We start from the raw sequence: 18968 nt of genomic DNA on the forward strand, positions 1-18968 counted from the left end.
CAAACCGTGTACGGTGTTTATGTTTGTCTGGTGCTTCTTTCCCCCTTGCTGTCCTAGACCCTCAGCATCACGAGGGCAGGGCCCCCGTCTTCCTCGTTCGCCGCTCTTCCTCCCCGGCCTCAGCACGGCCGGGACTTGGCGGTGTGTGGAGAGTGACTGTGAGAGTCTCTGGAACATGCCTTTGGACTTTGGCTACAAACCCAAGTTGCGTTAAAGAGAAGCGTATTTATTTCCCTGCGCCACAAACAAGGTCACTTCCCCTCCCTGGGCCTCTGTTTCCCGAGCTGTAAAATGAGGTGTGAAATGAGAGATTGAACTAGCTTTTCTCTAAAGTCCTTCTAGCCCTAAAGACTCTAAGTGAGCACAGAAAGGGGGAGAAGATTGTATTGAGTCGTATTGCCTGTTGGGTTGAAAAAACCAACTTGTGCCAGGAAATCTCTCTCACTGTGTCACTTTCTCCACTGGCCTGGAAAAAAACTGCCCCGTGCAGGCCCAGGCCTGTGGAGCCCACACTGGAAAAGTCACAGGCCCCTCCTGCCATGGGCCCAGGCGAGGGGGCCCCCGAAAGGTGTGTGGTAGCTGCTTCCCCGGGGGGTCCAGGGTTTGTTGCCTTAACCGGGCGCACAGAGCAGGTAAAAAATTCCAGACATGTTCTCCGCTGACAGCTAATTGTGTCCTTTATTAATGACCATGGCTTTCTTGGGGCAGGTGGGCGGAGGGAGGAGGCCAGTCTCAACCCAGGGGGCTCCCTCAGGTGGAGCTGATGACCGCATTTCTGGATCCCATAGAAAGGGAAGTGCTACATGAGGTGACCCTGAAAATACACCCCCCCAGGCTGGAGAGGGGAGGGGGCTTTCCTGGCTCCCCAAGCCCCAGCAGGGGCGGCTGGGCCCACAAAACGAGGCAGGGGTTTTGGAATCTGGCAGACCAGGTTCGGGGACCTAAGTTGGCCTCTTAGAACACAGCCACTGAAGTACAGTGGAAGGCCTGAAGGGGACCCACAAGGGGGCTGTGGTCCGTGGGCAGCTTGGGAGATGCTCTCCAGCTCCATCCGGCCATCAGCCCCTCATGGTACCAGGACTGGGCCCACAAGGCCCTTCCTCAGTGACCCGCTACACCACCTGTCAATACAGCAGCCAGATGTGCTGGGGGACTTGGGGCTGGCCCTGCCAGATGTGTCAAGCTTTCCAACACATCCGGCTTCCCCTCCGGCACATCGTGATTATTATTTAACACTTGCTTCTCCAGCATCTGTGAGTCCCGAGGATTACAGGCTGGGAGGCTCCAGCGTGCCGATCCAGCTTAAGGTCTGGGGGCCTGGAGTCCACTGCTCATCGAAGGGCCTGTTTCCTCAAGGACCCAGTGAGGACCTTTACAAGCCCTCTTGCAGTGATAGCCTAGAGCTGGAGGGAGGGCTTTTGTGGAGCTCTATCTGTTCCCCACTTTCTCATTAGGATCCCCTGTTAGCCTGGGGAGGAAAGTGAGGTGTGCAGCATTAACCCCATTTATAGATGAGGGATATGGGGCTCAGAGAGGGACACAGTGAAGAAGTAGCTGAGCTAGGACTTGAACCAGGCAGAGGAAACAGCATGTGCAAAGGCCCTGAGTCCAGAGGAGGCCTGATGTTTCCAGGATAGCCAGGAGGCCAGGGCAGCTAGAGTGGAGTAGACAGGAGGGAAAGTAGTGGGAGGTAAGTTCAGAGAGGTGAGAGGGATACAATGACATCACACGGCATAAAATACCATGGATAAATTAAACCAGAGAGGTAAAGGGGGCTTTGGTAGGCTATTGGTTTTCAGTCAGAGTGAGGTGGGAGCTGTCGAAGATCTTTGAGCAGAGGAGCAACACACAGTTGATTCCTGCTCTGCAGGATCCCTCTGGCTGATATGTCAAGAACAGACTGCAGCCAGAGGCGAGTAGAGAGGTAAGAGGGCAAGGGGGAAGGCCAGGAAACCAGGCGGGAGGCTCCTGCAGTGATCTCACGGCCACCACCCGTCCACCCCTCTCTCTTCCCTTCCAATCTCGGTGTCAGGATTCCTGGGCTGCAGCCCAGTCTCCGTCAGCCACTAATTTGCTGGGTGACTTTAGGCAAGTCACTGGTGCCGTCTAGGTTGTGTATCCTGTAGTCATAAAATGAGGAGCTTGGACCAGAAGATCGTGAAGGTTCTCCTGATTTCCAGTGACCCAGACCCCAACCTGCCTCTCCAGCCTCATCTCCCACCTCTCCCAGCCTCGAACTTCATGCTTCAGTGACCCTGAAATATTTGTAGTCCCCCCACACACACACACCATGCCATTTCATGCCTCCGTGCCCGTGCACAGGCTGTCCCCTCTGCCTGCAATGCCCTTTCCCGCCATCCACCCTGCACGTGGAGAGCCATGTTCTTCAGCAGATCTCAAGCTCAGGTGGCATCTCCAAAGGCTTCCCCTGACCCACCCACCCCCGCCTTTGTCAGTGACCCTGGGCACTTGGAAGGGCCATCCTGATCTCCGAGAGACATTAGAATAGAGTGGATGTGGACTCAGAACTGGCTTCAAATGCCACCTGCGTCTCCGAAATCACCTAATGTTATTGAACCTCTGTTTCCTCATCTTTATTTTTTTTTAATTTCTTTTTTTACATTTATTTATTTTTGAGAAACAGAGTGAGAAAAGCGTGAGCGGGGGAGGGGCAGAGAGAGAAGAGACACTGAATCTGAAGCAGGCTCCAGGCTCTGAGCAAGCGGTCAGCACAGAGCCTGATGCGGGGCTCGAACCCACGAACTGGGAGATCGTGACCTGAGCCGAAGTCGGACGCTCAACCGACTGAGCCACCCAGGTGCCCTTCCTCATCTTTAAAACAGAGATTATATTTCCTACTCCCAAGGTCAAGGTGAGGATTCAGTAAGAATGTAAAGCCCCTAACCCAGTGCCCAGCACGTAGTCACTGTCCAGGACCTGTGAAGCCAGATTCTAGCTGCAGAGACTGGGCTGTCGAATGAAGATGGGGGTGGCCCTGGACAGTGTGGCCCCAGATTCCTGGAATGGCCCCGGCCAGGACTCCAGGACAGCCTCCCAGCAGCCCCACGACTCAGGGGCATTCCTGTCCACCCTTCCTGTCACCAGCCAGTCCCTCCGCTCACCTCCTCCATCAGGGCCTGGTCAAAGCTGCCTGCCTGCAGCCACTCAGCACTTGAAAATGTCCTTAATTGCTTCACCAGAGTGGGGAGTCACCCTGCAGGCAGATAATTAAAAAGTTCAGAGCTTGATTAATTGGGAGGAAATTGGAGGAATGGGGCTGCCTGCGGGGCATGCAGGAGCTCTCAGCCCCGGTGTGGGGACGGCACGAAGGGAGGCGGCCAGAGCCGGGACCTGTGGCCCTAACATAGGATCCAGGGCCCGGACAGGCCAGGCGTGAAACCTGCCTTTGCAGGATGTGGGGTTCAGGGCGTGGCTCCCCAGGAGACCGTGAGCTCCACTCCTACTCCACACATACACACAAATACAACTAGGGCGGAGAGGTCAAAAGACACAATGGTCATGGAAGTTCTGATTACTCTGGCTTTGGGGCTGTGGGACCTACAGGCCTTCTAGCCTGTCATTCAATGAGGTGTCCAGAGGGCCTGCTCTGTGCCAGGCAGCGAGCAGGGCAGGCACGGTGTGGCTGCCTCATGATGCTCACAGTTGGGCAGGTGGAAAGGTGGGAGGTAGAGACAGGTATTAACCAAGTGCCAAGAAGGAGGAAGGTGGGATGGCTTGAGACCCCATCCCTGGGGCACAGGAAAGAGCTCTGGGGGCTCTGACATGGTCTGGAGAGCTCTGGAGGCCTAGAACAAAGTCTCCAGTCCGCACACCAGCTGAGTGAGCTTGAGCATAAGATTCTGTATTTCTGAACCTCAGTCAGTCAGTCAATACACAACGCTTCCTGAGGCCTTCTGTCCGTCACCTCTCGGCCACTGGTGCTGGGGGGTTCCAGACATTGTGGGTACCTGCTGTCACCAGGCTCAGGGCCAAGTGCAGGAGGCAGACACTTACAACCATTTAATCATGCAGCAGCAGAGGCAAAGTGACAGTGCTTCAGGAGCATGGGAGAGAAGTCCCAAACCCAGGCCTGGTCCGGGATGGTATCCTAGAAGAAGGCCAAAAGGTGATTTGGGTAGAGCCGAGCTAGAAGGATAAAAAGGAGTTAGCCAGGCTGGCGCTGGGGCAGAGGGAACGGCCTGAGCAAAGGCCCAGAAGGAGGACAGAACACAGCTGGCGGGGGAGCTGGAAGCCGCTGGCTGCAACTGGGGCCCAAGGTGTGGCTAAGAGGTGCCAGGAGCTCCGGCTGGCAAGGTGGACCATGGAGGGGAGGCCAAAGCAGGCTGAGCTCGCCACAGGCACAGGGATGCATTGAAGGGTCTCGAGCAGAGGAGGGACGCCACAGATGGCCGGTGTGGAGGCTGGCTTGGGGAGGCCCTGGGATCCCCCCCTCAGGGAAAGAGGAGACGTGTTAACACAGTTCCTGCCGCTGCCTTCTGACTTCTGTCGTCCTGCCAGCTGCTGGCAGGGATCCACAGAGCCCAGGTCCCAGCAGGGGCAGGCCGGGGTAGCCTGGGCATGTGGGGGAGTTGAGGGGGGGGGGGGCGGCGGAGGCAGGATGACTGACATCCCCTGGGTGGTCCCAGTAGGAGCTACCACAGCAGGGGAATGAGCCTGAGGCGCTCCCTGGACTTAACCTGGCCAGGCAGGGCCCCCCTTCTCAGGGGAGGAGACAGGGAGAAAGGTAGAAGATTGGGGGGGGGGGCACCCTTCGTCAAGCTGGAACACTGAGAGCCTCGGAGACAGGAGTTAGGAAGAACGGTGGGTCACAGCCTCTGACTGACTTTGGACGAGGCATTCCTCTCTGTGAGCCTCAGTTTCCTTATCTCTAAAATGGAGACAACACCTCCTACTGCACAGGGTGACTGTGCAGACTGAGTGAGGTTAGGAACTGAGGAAGCTGCTGGCCCAGCACCAGGCAGGTGCCTGGTAGGTACACAGTGGTGGGAAGTCCCTCCTAGCCCAGAAGCTTGCCACCGGCTTCCAGCGTGGCTGTGCCCATGGCACAAAGGATCAGGCACCCTGCCCAGTTCAGTCCAGGGGGACTGACTCCACTGGTTTAACCTCAGTAGCAAGAGGAAGAAGCGTGCAAAATGCAAAAGCCACTTTGCATGAGGAAGAACCCCCCAAACCTCCCTTGCTCCACCATGGGAATACCGCAAGCTCCGCTCAGACATAGTCACAGCACAACGCCCTGAAAATACGCAGATCGGTTGATCCACAGTTGAAGAACATAGGACCCCAGGACTGGGTGCCTGAGCCTGGCCATAGCCGGAGTCCCACACCTGGGAGAGGCCATAGAGGCCAGCCCAGAGTGGGCAGGAAGTGGCCCGGGCTCACAGAGCAAGGGGAACAGGGAGCCACAGGGGCAGCCTAGCCCAGCCTCCCCTCTCTGGGCCCAGAACTCTCCACCGCCCACTCAAACTCCTCTCCCCAACCCAAACCCAGAACTTCTTGGAGACCCCAAGGCAGGAAAGTGAGCCGGCTGCCCTTCCAACCTGGCACTGCTGAGCCTGGAGCCCACGCCCTCTGCCCAGAGTGGCCAGCAGTCAGGTCTGGTCAGGGGAAGGTGTGCCGGCCCCCTGCTCAGTCATGGCCTCTTACAGGCAGGGCCTGGGCCTTTGTCTCCGTGTCACGTGCCTGGCACATAACAGGGACTTAATACATGCCTATTGAATCAATTCGTAACTCAGCATCTCTCTGACTGGACACAGACTCCTGAGGGCAGGGACCACCACATCTTTTTTGTCTCTGTACCCCCAAGGCCTGGCACACAGCAAGTGGGGGGCCAAGAATGAACGGAGATAGTAACAGCAGACACTTGTGGAGGGCTCAGTGCGCCCTAGGCAGGCACTGCTGCCCGTGCTTTTTCTAGATTAACCCACGTACTCTCCCCACCAAATAGAAGGTCGGTGTTATCATTCTCCCCATTATACAGACAAGGGTGCTGAGAGTGAGGTACGTTGTCCCTGGTCACACCGTTAGCCAGAGGCAGGCCTGGGATTCAGCCCGGGCAGCCGGCTCCACGGTCCACACCCAGGTTCCGTTTCATCAGACCTCCTGCTCGGGCGCTCGGGAGCTAGAAGGCGAGGCCGCCTCTGCCCGGACAGAGCCCTCTGCTCTACGGGACCCCCAGGGAGGCAGAGAAGCTCCTTCCCCACCCCCAAGGCCTGGCACTCTGGGCCTGACCGAGCGTTTGACTCCACCGTGGCATCAGTCGTCTGGGGATTAAACCGGAGTCTCTGGGAAGACAGCAAAGGAGCTGCAAGCCTGGCAGGGAGGCTGCAAAGATCACCCAGTGCCAATTAGCGGCCCCGCCGTGCCAGGTCCAGATGGAGCCCTGCCTCGGCCTGACTCAGGGCTCACTCGGTCAATTATCACCTATCCCGGAGCCCAGGGGGCAGGTGGGGAGAAAATCTGTTTCCCCATAATCCTCCCTCCCTCTCCCGGCCAGCTGCCATCCCTGCCTGGGGTTGCCTGGCCAAGGGATCTGGGCGTCTGCAGAAAGTAGGCGCTGACTGGCTGCTTTGGTCCCAAGTCCCCAGGTGTGGGGGGCCAGGCTTCGCCTCTGTCTTGCTGAGTGACCCGGCAAGCCCTGTCCCCTCTTAGGCCTGACGACAGGGTCTCCAGTAATGACGTTCAAGCCGCGCGATAATTTCTCCGTCCAGGAATACCTGAGCGCAAGGTTTTTGGAATCCCACAGACCTGGGGTCAAACCTCAGCTCTGTCATTTAGTAGCTATGTGACCTCGGCATCGTCATTTCACCTTCCCCCTTGCCAAGCCTCAGTTTCCTCGTGAGTAAAAAGGGGGAGGGGGGGTGGAGTGATAATGGTACCGCTTCAGTGGGTGGGCAGGTGGATTTAACGAGAGATTCCGTGCCAATCACTTGCACCGGCCTCAGCACCTGGAAAGCACATGATAAATGAGAATTATTACCACCCTTGCACCCTGGGTGAATAATAATAGCTAACACGTATATGATACAGAACTTGCTGTGTGTTCTGTGTGGATATTAGCCCACCAAACCCATAGCCCCTGCTGTTGAGCCCCCCACCGTCCACTCGGGGAGACAGACCTGCCCTCAGCTAGCAAACTGAGCTGACTGAGCACCAATTATGTGCCAGACCTGGCACTGGGGAGACTGAAGACCCAGCCCCTCCCCCAACCAGGGTCCATCCACCGGGGAGCAGCACACAGATAAGTGGTGGAGGGGTGAGGTCCGTGGTAGGATGGAGCTGGTTGGTACGAGCCTGGCTTCCAAGAGCCAGCCATGCACATTTCTTCCCAACTCCACGTTTAGTTATCTCAGACTGGTAGCTTGAAATTTGTCCTAGTGGGAGCTTTGCCACCGAAATTGACAAAGGTGACCAATCAGGGCTTCCCGCCCCCCTTCCCCGCCCCAGAGGGCTATTGAGCAGGACACCACTGCCCAGAGAGTGTGTCTGATGTGCCACAGTAGGGGTCTGAAGTGTCTGCTGTAGAGAGTGGAGGCCGGCCTCCCAGAGGCGTCCATGTCAGAACCCCATCCCTGATGGGCAGAAGGACATTCAAGCAAAGGGGCCCTTGCACGTGCAGCCAGGGCATCTAGGGAACAGCAAACAGGCGAGAGAGGTGACCAGATGGGGCCAGAGAAGTGTACCAGAGGTTACCAGAGACCGAGGACGTTTCTGGGCCACGGGACTTCCCGTTTGAAAAGCAGGATGAGTTGTCACCATAAGTGGACAGCCCCCTGGGATGACCCATGGGGACAGAAGATGGGAAGTGGAGTGGGATCTGAGCAGCCACGGAGCCAGGTGAAATTGACATGCTGACGGTGGCACTGAGCCTGGCATTTGCTTGGCCAAGTATTTTCTCATGACACCCTGTAAGGGGCATATTCGTTTATGCGACAAGTACATGTACTGAGCAGCTACTATGCTCCCACCACTTTGCCAGGAGTTAGGGAACCAACGAGAGAGCCAGACAAACCTAGTTCCTCTTCCCCTCTGCAGGCACTTCCCAGGCAGGGAAAAGACATCACACATGTTTATAAGCTGTTTTCTAATATAATTACAATTCGAGATGAGTGTCAACAAAGGAAACAGACTGAGACAGAGTGTAATGAGAGACTCACTCTGGCCAGGGTGGTCAGGGAGGGCCTCTCTGGGAAGTGACATTACAGCTGGGGCCTGAGAGGCGCCTGGGTGGCTCAGTCAGTTAAGCGTCCGACTTCAGCTCAGGTCACGATCTCGCGGTCCGTGAGTTCGAGCCCCGCGTCGGGCTCTGGGCTGATGGCTCAGAGCCTGGAGCCTGCTTCCGATTCTGTGTCTCCCTCTCTCTCTGCCCCTGCCCCGTTCATGCTCTGTCTCTCTCTGTCTCAAAAATAAATAAAACATTAAAAAAAAAAAATTAAAAAAAAAAAAAAAAAAGCTGGGGCCTGAGAGGTGCCTGGGTGGCTCAGTCAGTTAAGCATCCAACTACACCTCAGGTCATGAACTCATAGTTGGTGAGTTCAAGCCCCATGTCAGGCTCTGTGCTGACAGCTCAGAGCCTGGAGCCTGCTTTGGATTCTGTGTCTCCCTGTTCCTCCCCCACTTGCATGCACTCTCTCTCTCTCTCTCTCTCTCTCTCTCTCTCTCAAAAATAAATAAAGATTTTTTAAAAATTAAAAAAAAAAAGAAAGCTGGGGCCTGAAAGAAGCAGGTCAACCATAGGAAGCAGAGACAGTGCTCCAGGCAGAGAGACAGCATGGCCAAAGGCCCTGAGGCAGGGGCACTCTTGCCAACCGAGGGGCTGGAGTGCAATTGAGTGAGAGAAGTGTCCAGAAATGCCAGGAAGACCACAGAGCCAGCCTGGCGGGCTTCTCAGACCAGGGCTGGGTGTGGGATAGTTCTCAGTGCCACGGGGAGCCACCTGTGAGTTTAGAATAAGCAGAGTGTGGTGGGTCCGATTCATTCAGATCTCTCCAGTGAGTGTGGGGGATTAGAGGGGAGGCAGAAGTGGGTCAGGGAGAGCCACGCAGAGACTCTGACTGCATCCATACCTTGCACGTAACATCAGCCCCCTTTCCGGAGGAGGGGACTGAGTCTCAGAGAAGGCACCTGTCAGACGCACGGCCTCCAGGTCCATTTTCTTCCCAGTTCTGTGCGTGAAACCCGGATGTTGGCAGGACAGAATGCCTTCCCAGCTGAGAAGCTAGGAGTGGCACGGCCCCTAGGGCACTGGGCACTGAGGGCGGGCTGCGGTTCCTGACCTCTCTGTGGGCAAAGAGGTGGCAGACCAGAGCTGAGGGCCTCCCCCCGCTCACACACTATACCTGGTATCAGAATCTGCCTCTGCTGCCGGTGTGTCTGCCCCTCTTTGGGCCTCAGTTTCCTCCAACGTCGGATAAGGGGGTTGCACTGGACGCTTTTGCAGCTTTGTCACTTCGCCCACCCGTCACCTGCTAGGCACCCGGCATCGGACTGGGAATTCACAATCCAGCCAGGCACTTACAGATTCATGCCTAAGTAAGCAAAACAGGCACTTCTGGGACACCCGTTGGTTAAGCCTCCGACTTTTGGTTTCAGCTCAGGTCATGATCTCCCAGTTCATGAGCTCGAGCCCTGCATCACACACTCTGTGCTGACGGTGCGGAGCCTGCTAGGGATTCTCTTTCTCCCTTTCCCTTTGCCACTCACACACCCACACCACACACCCTCTCGCTCTCAAAATAAATAAATAAACATTAAAAAAAAAAGAGAGAGAAAGAAGCCTTCCCTCCAGGAAAGGCTTCCTGGAAGAGGGGTACCTAAGCCAGGTCTTAAAGGGGTGTAGGAGTTTGATGACAAGGGGAAGGCATTGCAGGGAATGAGGGCAGGGTGGACAGAGGCCGGAGGTGTGGAGGCAGGCCTGGGGCAGGCACCACATGTAGCGGACTGTGCAGAACAGCACAAAGCTCAGGGTGGTGGGCACTGAGAGGCGGGCAGGTGCCAGCCCTGGGGGCCTGGGGGCCCTGAACAGTTTGGGGAGCTGTTGTGGATTTTTTTTTAATAGCAGTTTTATTGTGACGTGATGCACATACCATAGAATTCAGCTAAATTGTACAATTCAGTGATTTTTGGTGTATTCATAGAATTGTGCAACTGTCACCGCAGTCAATTTTAGAACATGTTCATCACCTCAGAAAGAAACCCTCTTGCCCATTAGCGGTCACTCTCCATTCTCTGCTCTCCCCTGTCCCTGGCAACCACTAAGCTACTTCTGTCTCTAGAGATCGCTGTTCTGGACACTTTTAGATAAAGGGAAGCATACAACATGTAGCCTTTTGTGACTGGCTTCTTTCACTAAGCACAGTGTTTTCAGGGTTCATCCACGTTGTAGCACGTATCAGTGTTTTATTCCTTTTTACGGCCAAATAATATTCCATTGTGTGCCATTGTGGATTTTTAAGTGGCACAAAAAGGTTTGTACTTTAGATAGCTGGCTCTAGAGGGTGGGCAGGAGGAGGCCAGATGGCCATGAGAGGCTAAGGAGTAGGTAAGAAGAGCTTTCTGGATGCCCGCATGGGTGGAACAGTAGGAGGGAAGAGCCAGGACGGGGCACTGCTGAGTGGGGGGAAGACCTGATAATTGGCCGCAGGGGGTGAGGGGAGGGAGGAGGCATCCAGGGTTCCGGGGGACTGGGTGGAGAGTGACGTCACCTTGCAAGACGAAAGAGTGGGTTTTGTGAAGCACGGTGCCGAGAGATACAGAAACCATAGCCGCCCAGTGAGAAGGCGGAGGGGTATCCAGCCGGACACCTAAAAGAGGGAAGGCTTCTGAAGGAGGCAGCCTGGGGAGTCTGAGATGGGACCAGGATGTGGTGACTGGGAAGGACAGCCAGGAAGGTGGCCCAGATGGAGGGGCTGGCGCGGCACAGAGGAGACTGTGGGCAGCCACTCACCAGCCAGGCCCCGGGAACTACCAGCAGATGGGAGAGATGTGCTAAGCTGGGCCGGCTCTTGCCCGAAAGGGAGCCAGGAGGGTCCTGATCTTGGGATCAAAACCTTTTGGCATCTATTAGGATGGTCCTAGATCCCCCCTTCACAGAAGCCCTGTACCCCCACTTTACAGCAGAGGAAACTGAGGCTCAGAGAGATCAATCACTTAACTAGAGCCAGAGCTGACTGGATAGTGCCAAGATGGCACTCTTTATCCAGACAGCAGGGAAACTCTGGTGCCTGAGAGGAAAGTAAGAAGGAAGGAGGGCAGGAGGACTCAGGACCCCAAAGCCAGTGCAGTCAAGTGGAGAGAGCTCTGGGCACCCGCCCAGGAGCTGCCAATCCCTGCCCAGCACTCACAGACCTTTGACAACAATGCAAGTTGCATAAGGGCAGTGTAGTGTGGTGGTTAGGGAAGCCTCTAGAGTCAGACCACCCAAGATTGAATCTCAACTGTGCCACGGTAAGCTCACATCCTAGCAAATTACTTCACCTCTGTGCCTTCATGCCTCCATCTGAAAATGCAGGTGATAACACTCCCTCCATCACAGGGCTGGGTAAGGACTGGATGAGTTACTATGGGTTAAGTACTTAGAACAGTGCCAATATTTAGTAAGTACTCAGTAAGGGCTGCCTGGGTGGCTCAGTCAGCTAAGCATCCAACTCTTGATTTCCGCTCAGGTCCTGATCTTGTGGTTTGTGGGATCGAGCCCCCCACATCAGGCACTGTGCTGAGAGCACGGAGCCTGCTCAGGATTCTCTCTCCCTTTCTCTTTCCCTCTCTCTCTGCCCCCCCACCCCCACCCTGGCTTGCTCTCTCTCTCTCTCTCTCTCTCAAAATAAATAAACATTTTCAAAAACTACTCGGTAAATGTTGGCTGTTTCGTATTTACACTCTGAAGGCCTGGTATCCCCAGCTGTACAGCAGAAGCCCTAATAACTCCCCAGAGCACTCAGTGTCATCCTCCTTAGTGTCACCTTGGCCTGAATGGTTATGTCAAAGTCCTGACTTGGCCCTTGCCTGGCAGTTTCTTAAGGACTGGACTGGAGCTGGCTCTTCAGGATCCCCACAGGGCCTGGTCCAGTTGACATCAGCCAGTGTAGTTGTCTGTTAAGTCGGTTGCCACCTTCTGGAAGCCCCCTCCAAATGGCAGGTAAACTAGGACCCCAGGGGGAGGGTGCTGCTTCCTAGTGTCCCAGGGGGACTTGTGTGTGGCTTATTTACTGCACACTTGTGTCATCCAGCAAAGCCCTGAGATTGTAACCACAACCTTTCCCCACCCCCATGCCAGACACTGGCCATCGCATGGAGTCCACTTTGTGGGGTAGATGCTCTCTCAGCAATGAGAAAACTTTAGCTCACAGAAGGTGAACTACTTGTCTGAGGTCACCCAGCAGATTGGTATTTGAACCAGATACCGTTCAATAATGCCAGGAATTATTCCGGGCATTTTCGCCTAAATTAACCAGTGTAATCCTCACAGCAATTATAGAACATAGATGCTGTTGTCCCCATTTTGCAGGAAGGAAATAGCTTAAGCGACTGGCCCGAGGTCATACTGCTGGGGATTGGCCAAGCAGCCTGCACACCAGCCACCGTTCTTCACTGCCTTCCTACTCGCACGATCCCCGAAGCCCAAGCTCTTCCCGCTTAGGCAAGGCAACTTCAAGCGGTGTTAATGGAGCATCTGCTGAGTGCTGGGTTCTGTGCTGGGCACAGGGGAAGGAGCCGTGAATCAGACAGGGCTCCGATCCTGAGGGAGCCAAGAGCACGGCCAGGGGACCTCTTGATGAATAATTATGGCAGGGGAGTAAAGCTTTCCGATCTCAAGTAACAGAAGCGCCAAAGAGGGTGGGGTCTCCGAGGCTGGAGCTGGTTGAAGACTTGAGAGGAGGGCAGTTTGCTAAGATGTGAACTTGGAGGATAAGCTTGGAAACTGGGGCTGGAAAAATAATTGAGGGAAATTTATGTTAGCCATTTACATATGAGGAAAGTGATGCTCTGAGAGGCAGAGATGGCTTGCCAAAGGTCACACAGCACACAGGCATGGAATGTGAGCGTCCCTGGCCCGGGGACAGTGTAGCCGCATTTCATTCCAAGGAGGAACTTGCCTGTTGCAAAGCTCTTCCCCATCCGCCTTCTCAGTTACCCCTTCCGTGATCCTCCCTCCCAAGATCACAGCAGAGCTGGGATTATGAACCCCAGTAAGCAGGAGAAGAAACAGGCCAGGAGAGGGACAGGGCCTGGACCCCAGGCCTCCCGATTCCCAGCCCAGGGCTAGGAGGAAGAGGGTAGGGTGGATTTGCACACTGGGCCACATAGGACTGGTCATTTCTTGTAGAACCTGAGCCCTGAGCTGCAGGGCCTGAACCCAGATCCTGAGCAGTCCCCCCCAGAGCAGGGAAGAAGGCCGAAGCCTCTGGAAGAGCCCTCTTAGATGAACATGCCCATCAAGTGCAGACACTTCCCTCCTCAGGCTGTCCCTGGTATTGCAGGCTCCGTGTAGCGAAATAAGTTGATCAAACACCTGCTGCACTAACAGCTAGTACTCATTGGGCGCCCACACTGTGCAAGGGATTCCCCCAATGGCTTTCAGAAATAGGTCTTGGGATCATGATTTTACAAATAAGGAAACTGAGTCTCAGAAAGCGTAAGCCGCTTGTCTATGGCCACACAGCTAGTAAAAGGCCCATCTGGGACTCAAACCCAGTCCTGTCCACTTCCAAAGTCAGTGTTCTTTCCTGCTATACCCACGTCATCTTTCTACATGCCCCGCACTTTGCTACTGTAATGTAATCATCCTCAATCATCGGGAAGCCAGGAATCTAGTTACAAGAATCAGGGTTCGGCCAGACATTAGTGAGCAAGACTGGGCCATGGGCGCTTCCCCAGACCCCTTCAGGGTCTTCGGAATAAGTCAGGATTGACCCTGGAAGCTGTGGCTCAGCCAACCTGGAGTATTTGAAGCAGGATTGCTAGGAGCCCCAGCTGAACCCATAGACAGCTTCAGAGACAAGACGCCAGGTAGCCTGGAACCTTCTGGGCACAGAAGGGACTGCCAGGTTGGAGCCTGGAGGCCCCCAGGAGCTTTAGGAGATGGGACTTCCCAACAACTGCACTTCGCGGCCCCTCCGTGATGCCGTGTGGCATCTACGAGAAACTACAGGGCCTCTCCATGCCTTGCGACCTCTGAGCCCTCCTCCGGTTTCTCCAGCAATTCTCCTTGTCTTCTGTCCCAGGTTGCCCATCTGGAACCTTCAAGGCCAACCAAGGGGACGAGGCCTGCACCCACTGCCCCATCAACAGCCGGACCACTTCCGAAGGGGCGACCAACTGCGTCTGCCGCAACGGCTACTACAGAGCAGACCTGGACCCCCTGGACATGCCCTGCACAAGTACGTTCGGGGCCTCTCGGGAGCAATGCCGGACCGAGTCCCGAGTCCACGTGCAGAAAGCTCAGAGCAAGGGCTGGACAGCCGTCGGGCTGCAGCCAGCCTTTCCCGAGAGGGGAGCAGCCAATCACCTGATGGGAGGGGAAATGAAAAGCTGTTTGGAAAAGGACCATCCTGGGGTGGTTGTATTGCCAACAAGCAGCTACCATGGAGCTGGCATCTGGCTCCTTACCTCCTCCTGCCAGTCACATGGAGGATAAAGTCAAGGTCTCGATTCACAAAGGGAGAGTAAATGGGAGGCTTGGCAGAAGGAGAGCCAACCTGGTGTCTGTGACAGAAGAGGCTGCCCGGTGTTCTAACCTGGTGGCGGCCGCCTGAATCACAGGCCAGCGTTCTCAAAGAAAGGGGTGACTACGGGGGCAATCTCCCACCCCTGGATCAGACAAGAATGGCATTCAGCTGCAGGCGACAAGAGAGAGAGCTGACCCCAGTGACTTAAACCATAAGGATTTATTCTCTCGCTTCGCAGAACCCCAAAGATAGGTACCCCTGGGATAATTGTGGCAAATCCGTGAAGTTCTCTGGGACCCGGCTCACTCTTTCTGCTCTGCCACCCTCGGCATGTGGTTCCTCTCCTTTGGGTCACTTCCTAGTCCAGCATTGCTGCTGAAGCTCCAGCCATCACACACATTCTAGACGGAGGAAGGAGGAAAGGGACAAAGGCACATTTTATAGCTGTGCCCTTTTAAGGAAAGATCCTAACCAAAAAACCTCTGCCGTATGTCAGTGGTCAGCACTTAATCACAGGAGGCTGGGAAATATAGTCTTCTGGCTGGACATATTGCCCCCCCCAAATAAAATCGGGGTGCTATTAGAAGGAAGAAGGGGAAATAGATATCAGGTGGGTGTAATCCCCAACACAAAAAGACCGGTCCTGGTCCCGGTAACAAACACCAAGGAGGTTGGAGTCCAGGGAGAAAGGGTTAAGCAGATGTGCAGCAAGATGAGAGTTATATTCTAGAAGCATCTCTCTGATGGGTGGAGGGGAGAAAGGATGCGAAGGAAGCCTTTGGGGGCCTGGGCTGGAGCCAGGGCAGTGGGCAGAGAGCCGTCCCTTGGGGAAAGTACCTCCACAGCCCCCCACTGACCGAAACCTCTCCCCACCCTCAGCCATCCCCTCCGCACCCCAGGCGGTGATCTCCAGTGTCAATGAGACCTCCCTCATGCTAGAGTGGACCCCGCCCCGCGATTCAGGAGGCCGTGAGGATCTCGTCTACAACATCATCTGCAAGAGCTGTGGTTCAGGCCGGGGCGCCTGCACCCGCTGTGGGGACAACGTGCAGTATGCGCCCCGCCAGCTGGGCCTGACCGAGCCGCGCATTTACATCAGTGACCTGCTGGCTCACACCCAGTACACCTTCGAGATCCAGGCCGTGAACGGTGTCACCGACCAGAGCCCCTTCTCGCCTCAGTTTGCCTCCGTGAACATCACCACCAACCAGGCAGGTAAGCACTTCAAATGCACACCCCGGGGGCGGGGCCACGCCCTGCTGTGCAAACCAGTATCCCGCCAGCCCTCATCAAAGACCCTCTCGCCCCTGTGGAGTGGCTTCTGCTTTTCCAAGGCTGTACTCACCTGGGAGGGTAAGCGTTTACCTGTCCGTTGTCATGGTGTTCATAATAACCGCTGTCGTTTGGTGAATGTGTGTCGTTGAAGGTAAGTGTGAAGCTGCTATAACAAAAAGGGTTCAGTGGCTTGAAGTTAACACAGAAATTCAGGCTTCTCCCCTGTGAGAGTCCACAGGTGAGCAATCCAGGCTAGTGGGTAGATCGGATCCACTTGGAGACTCGGGGGCCCGGGTTCTTCCGTGTGCGTCAGCGCCCCCCATGCCCCCTGCCTGTGTGCACGACCGACGCTGAGGTGCTAGGCCTGTCTGTGCTCCGGCCTGCGGGGAGGGTGGGAGAGAGAGGACGCAGGGCCACAGTAATGTTCCAAGCCGGGTAAGCAGGAGTGGCACCTGTCACTTCTGTGCACCTTCCCCCGGAAAGAGCTTGGTCATGTGGCCTCACCGAACCACGGAGGAGGCCAGGGGATGTGACCCCTCGAAGCCTACCTTAGACCTCTCACAGTGGGCGGTGGGGACACAGCCAGGAGACATCTAGCAGTTTCCACAGGTGTCTTCTGTGAGCCTCCCGCACCCTCCAGTTCAACTCAGGCAAACTTTCCTCCCTCAGCTCACCTTTCATAATCCTTTCCGGGACCCCACGTCACTCCACCTTCTGCCCTACTTCCCTCGTGGCAAAAAAAAGTTGCCAAAAGGCAGTCTCACCACTGCTGCCATTCCTTCCTCAGTCCACTCCACCAAGACCACTGTCCTCTGGGTCGCCAGTGACCCCCATGTGCCCAGGTCCAGGAGACACTTTCCAGCCTCATCCCCCAACCAAGGGCCACATGAGATTTTCAAGGACTTCATGGGACCTATAGGCTGAAAACTGAGTGTGCCCCTCAGTTATTCAGTCAACAACCCTTGCCCAGCTTCTGCCGTGAGCATGGTCTGGGGGGCCCTGTCCAAGGAAGAGCCAAGGGAGGCCAGGCTCCAGGAGAAAAGGTGAGTGGGCTACCCACCTTATCCTTCTGATGTCAAGTGAGACCCACACAGTAAGTGCACAGGGGATCCAGAGATATAGGTCTAGGGAGGCTTCCTGTAAGAGGCAGGATTTGACCTGTAGTTTAAAGGACCAAAAAAAATTTTAAGGGAGTGATAGAAAGAAATGTCTTACGGGGCACCTGGGTGGCTCAGTCAGTTAAGCGTCCAGCTTTGGCTCAGGTCATGATCTCGTGGTTTGTGAGTTCAAGCCCCACATCAGGCTCTGTGCTAACAGCTCGGAGCCTGGAGCCTGCTTCGGATTCTGTGTCTCCCTCTCTCTCTCTGCCCCTCCCATGCTTGTGCTCTGTCTCTCTCTCAAAAATAAATAAAAACATTAAAAAAAAAAAAAGAATGAGGAAAGGCATGAACAAGGACATGGAAGGAAAGGGGCCAACCAGCTCCACCTGGCTGAGGGGTACTTTCTATACATGACCTCACTGCATATCCCCAGCTTCCTTGAGTAGGAGACATCCATGCCCCCATTTGACAGATGATGGTCAGAGAAGTTGAGTCACAAAGCAGGAAGGGTAAGAGACAGGAATTAACTAGGACAAACAGATTGTGCTTGGGCACAATCCAGGGTATGTCCGAGGACATTGGGTTTGATGGCGTGTGAGAGCGAGTGCATGTGTAAGAATGCGTGGGTGCGTCACTGTATGTGTTTGGGCGACCATGTGTTTATGATTGTGATTACATGTTCTGTGGCCATGTGGCTTCTTATTTATACATGCATTCATGAGCATGAGTGTGTCTGAATGTGAGGGGCTTGGAGGGGGGTGTGTTTGAGCACGAGTTTATACGTATGAATGTGGCCCTGCCTCTCTGTGTGTTTGTGTATGAGAAGGAGTGTGGTTTTGTTTGTGAATGGTTGCGGTCTCGCTGTGGCCAACAGGGCATATTTGTGAGCACGTGCCTGCAGTTCTTGTGGGGTCATGGGTGCATTTAAGCCCCACTCAGATTGGGGATCCGGATGGAGCTGACTCAAGGCAGGCAATCTGAGAGAACCAACAGCTGTTGGTAAAGACACCTCACAGATTATGAAGCCTCAGCTGTGAGGCTGTCCAACTGGACAAAGCTCTGAGGTAGGGAAGCCCAGGCTCCTGGTAGCGGGGGGAATGGAGGTAGAGGAGAGGGAGTTCTTTCCCTGGCTGTAGCAGCCTCCCTTGGACCTATTTGGGAGCCCTGAGGGAGGCCTACTCAAGAAGCCTCAGCTTATTAGCTGCAAGGAGTAGAGTCTGGCTGCTTGAGCTGGACCCTAGTTCCCAGAGATTAGAGATGGAACAGAGTGGAAGTGAGAGGCTTCCAGAGGAGAAGGAGCAAGGGGGAGCCCTCAGGATTGAAAGACAGATGCAGTGAGAAACAAGCACTGGATTCAAACCTGAGTTTGAATCCCAGCTTTGCCATTGATTTACTGCATGGCCTCGGTGTGTCAGTCAGCTATTGCTGTAACAATGCTGCGTAACAAAACCACCCCAAAACTTAGTACTTTACAACAATGAACATTTATTTTCTCACTCACTAGTCTGTGGGGCAGCTAGAGTTTAGCTACTCTGCAGCAGGGCTCTCTATTCTGGGCAGGACTCCAGAATGTGGGTTGGATTCAGTCTGTTCCATATGTCTCCCATTCCCCTTGGACCGGCAGCCACCCAGGCTTGTTTCTCTTACGGTGAATGCTGGGAGCACAAGTGGCCGGGCCAAGCCATGCCACACAAACACATGCCTCTGCTTGGGACACAGTCACCAACAGCAAATGAGCCCTGCAGAGTTACTTGGCAAAGGGTGTGGGTGCACAATCCTGTTCCAAGAGGCAGAGCTGAGATAACTGATCCAACCCATCACACTCGTGAAAATCACTGCCTCCCTCAGGGCTTCCATTTTTCCACCAAATTGTGCATCAGAACTATACGAGAGCTTTTCCAGAACACAA

At 54.9% G+C, this 18968-nt stretch overlaps 1 protein-coding gene across 5 annotated transcripts in view; it reads left to right on the forward strand.

The window, feature by feature from the left end:
* EPHB2 (EPH receptor B2) overlaps positions 1-18968 on the forward strand; it is a 187563-nt gene that overhangs the window by 127422 nt on the left and 41173 nt on the right. For all 5 annotated transcript variants that reach the window (XM_086715992.1, XM_086715990.1, XM_086715991.1 and 2 more), the window contains exons 4-5: positions 14241-14396; positions 15564-15899. In XM_086715992.1, the coding sequence (XP_086572118.1) occupies positions 14241-14396; positions 15564-15899 (492 nt within the window). The remainder of the gene's footprint in view (positions 1-14240; positions 14397-15563; positions 15900-18968) is intronic.

The sequence above is a fragment of the Puma concolor genome, chromosome C1, assembly GCF_028749965.1.
Source record: "Puma concolor isolate L17-30 chromosome C1, mPumCon1.1.hap2, whole genome shotgun sequence".
NCBI lineage: Eukaryota > Metazoa > Chordata > Mammalia > Carnivora > Felidae > Puma > Puma concolor.